General features: G+C 35.9%; 1 protein-coding gene across 1 annotated transcript; it reads right to left on the minus strand.

Annotated features, from left to right (window-relative positions):
- Window positions 1-318: 318 nt before the first annotated feature.
- LOC106354905 lies at window positions 319-3,015 on the minus strand. Its single transcript, XM_048737256.1, has 3 exons — window positions 1,251-3,015; window positions 943-1,061; window positions 319-872 (listed from the first exon to the last, which is right to left on the minus strand). Exons 1-3 carry the CDS (start codon window positions 3,013-3,015, stop codon window positions 498-500), a joined length of 2,259 nt encoding a protein of 752 aa, XP_048593213.1. The 3' UTR covers window positions 319-497.
- Window positions 3,016-3,668: the final 653 nt, after the last annotated feature.

Here is a 3,668-nt window from a genome sequence, read left to right on the forward strand (position 1 = left end):
TAGCATGGAAATCAAGTGTGATGCACCTATTATTCTTCATTCCGACATTTTTTTTAACAATTAACCTAGCAAATAATCTTGTTTGGTCATTAAAGAATCAAACACATTAGTTTTGAATTTTTTATTGTTATTTCACTAGGAAAAGATATCTCGAGGCACAGTTATCATCAAATAATATCAGTGTTCTAAAATACGCTATGCGCTCTCTGTGCGGTGACGTAGCGCCTAGCGCCTAGCCGTATACGCGGACGCCTAAACGGGGCCTAAACGGACTGTATATATATATATATATTAATGATTAATGATATATATTATTAATGATTGATATGAAATAAAATAATATTAGTACTAAAAGAAGAAAAGGGTTCCAATACTAAATTCTTAAAAATCAAATAACCAACATCTAAAAAGATGATAATAATTCTAAATAAAGTAGAAAATATCCTCGTCCTCAAATCAAAAGAACAACTAAAATGAAAAAAAAAACAACTGAAAGTTTAATTATCATATTCTTCTTCACCGTACATGTTTGGAACTTGGTCTTCATCTGATTCCAAATTAGTACCAGCAAAATCTTCCTCTTCAGCATCAGAAATAAAATCTTCATCACGCAGTTCTCTAATATCAGCCATATCATCATCATCTGCCGCTCCTTCTGTATCACCAGCTCCTACACCCATAGCTGATTCATGCTCTGCATCATCACCTTCAACAAGCCATTCTTGAGCATGAGTAGCATCATCAGCCAGCAATATATCAATGTTCTTCTCCTTCCGTTTTTTTCTTTTGTTCAACAATCTTGTATTAAATTGGACAAATACAAGATTATTCATTCTACTTGTACTAAGCCGGTTTCGCTTTTTTGTATGTATCTGCATTTTTAAAACAAAAATCATCAATACATATGAAAAGATTTTAGAATCATAGACTAATAAAAATTACCCCTTCAAAAGAACTCCAAGCTCTTTCACATCCCGATGAACTAGTAGTCAATGACAAAATTCTCTTTGCCATTCTTTGCAAATTAGGCACTGACGTCCCGTAAGTATTCCACCATTCAACTAATAAGAAAACAAAACAATTAGTGTTTTCTGTTTTATTTAATTTATTAAAGTGAAAACGTTACGGAATCCACTTATTTCTTACGCATTTTCTACGTACAAGACTCAAGATAAAACAATATATTCCAGTACACAAATTATATCAAACAAAACTAAAGATATATAGTGGCTTTGAATTTTTAAACATACCTGGATCATAATCATCTTTAAATTCTTCACAGCCTTTTACAGCCCATGGTGTCCCAAAATTATCTTCCTTGTTCTTGTACTTATTAATCTCAGAATTGATGACGTTGCATTGCTTGGAAAGGTCGTCGGGAATAAAAGCATTGACGCACTTGAAAAAGCTTGTGAGCACATTGTTATGTAATGGAATGGTTTGATCCTTGTATAAATAGTAAGGATTCAAGAAATAACCCGTCAAATGCAAAGGACTGTCAAGTCGACCCTCAATCCTTTGGTCAATGATAGTCATGATTGGCTGAATATTCCTTTGAACGTTATTCAACCCAGCACATATATCTTTCTTTGCTTGTAATAACTCTCCATGCAGATATCCCATTGTAGGTTTCTTATCACCATCCACCAATCTAAGTACCTTAACTAAAGGTCCAAAAACCTTCAAACACATAGTTACTCCATTCCAAAACTGCATACTCGTCATTGTTTTAAAAGCTTCCACTCCCTTAGGATGCTTTGCCCATTTGCACTGTTTCCATTCAGCACTAACAAACATGGACTGTAACTGATCAGTCTTTTCCATCAGGCTTTGCAAAGTTAAGAAGCATGATGCAAATCTTGTAACCCCTGGTCTAACAATGTCTTTATTGTCTGTGAATTTCCTCATCATCGCTAAAGTCTTGTGGTGAGCATAAACAAATATTGTGAACCCTTTAGCCCTCTTGATGATGGTCTTAAAACTTTGGAGTTTTGCAATGCTCTCAAGCATCAAATTAACAGTGTGGGCAGCACATGATGTCCAAAAAATGTCTGGTATTTTTTCTTTCAAGAACCTCGCAGCGGCCATATTGTTTGGAGCATTGTCAGTCACCACTTGAACCACATTTTCTACCCCAACATCCTCAATGCACCCTTTGACATACTCATAAATAAATTCACCAGTGTGAGCCTCCTCTGAACAGTCTTTAGAAGAAAGAAACATGGTTCCTCCTCTGCAATTAATACATAAGTTCATAATACTTCTTCTTTTTCTATCGGACCAAGCATCCGTCAAAACTGAGCACCCGTTCTCTTTCCTCTCTTCTTCCTGAGCTTTTAATAAACCCTTGACTCTCTCAACTTCTTCTTTCAGTAAAGGTTCTCTTAGCAAATATTGACTTGGTGGCGTAACTCCCGAGCCAAACTGTCCAACAGCTTCAAGCATCAACTTAAATTCATCGTTTGCAGTAGCATGGAAGGGGACACCAGAAGCAAAGACCCATCTGCCAATATATTGGTGAACTTTATGTAATCTATCTTTACAAAGAGCATCACTGATATTTTGTTGTCTAGTCTCCACGGAAGAGAGTCGTGGGTTGATATCTGATGCAAATTTATCCATGGGACCAAGTGTCCGAGGAATTTTTTTTGACCTCAACTCTTCAAGTTCAGCACCAGCCTCATCATCTTCATCTCCAACATCACATATCTTCACAGAATTTCGCAAGTCAGCATCTGAGCTCCTCTTGCTCTTCTTTTTCTTCTTAGCTTCATCAATAGCATTTTTGCACTTTTCTTGATCATCTTTTGTTGATAGTGGACAAGCAGAAACATTTCCTGGAATCTTGGCAATATGCTCTTTAATCCTAAATGCACCACCAGAAAATAATTTTCCACATAGTTTACACTTCACCTTATCTGGATTACTTGGGTTACACAACATCCCATATTCCCAAGCAACATCCTTTGAATTTCTTTTCAAAGCTTGTGTTTCTGAAGTTCCTGCTTGGTTCATATTTGAATTTGCAGATGATCCAGCCATACCAAAATGGCAAAATCTCTTGAATGATTTTCTGCAGTTTTTGGAAAAAAGTCAAAAACAAATCTTTAGTAACTAGTAAGAAAAACTGATCGTACTTTAGAACTATTGCAAACTTCAAAAAAAAAAAAAAACATATGCAGAGAAACAAAAAAGAAGAGAACATAAATCAAAACAAAAACCTTTGGTAGATAAGAAAGCGATAAAGAGGCAAAGTGAAGGTGGCAGCCTAGCAGGGCTCTGTGGTATAGACTTTAGAATACAATGAATTGAACGTGAATTGCTAATTAGGGTTAACAACTTAAAACTTTAGCTAAACTACGTAGTTTTATGTTTTTCAGTTTTTTTAATTCAACTTCATTTAATTACGTAACTTTATCTTTTCAAACAAAACAATGTCTAACGCCTAGACGCCACTACCGTATAAACGTCCGCGTAAGCCGTATGTACGCCCGTTTTTTAACAAACCGCATATAAAGCCGTATACGATGAATTTCGTACGTTACATAGCCGCATAGCGTATAGTGACCGTATCGGCGGCCGCGTAAGCCGTATTTTTGAACACTGTCAAATATATATCGACCAAATCACAGCAAACATACATGTCGCCTAAAACATGAGGATGCAAA

Source organism: Brassica napus, chromosome A7 (genome assembly GCF_020379485.1).
Source record: "Brassica napus cultivar Da-Ae chromosome A7, Da-Ae, whole genome shotgun sequence".
NCBI lineage: Eukaryota > Viridiplantae > Streptophyta > Magnoliopsida > Brassicales > Brassicaceae > Brassica > Brassica napus.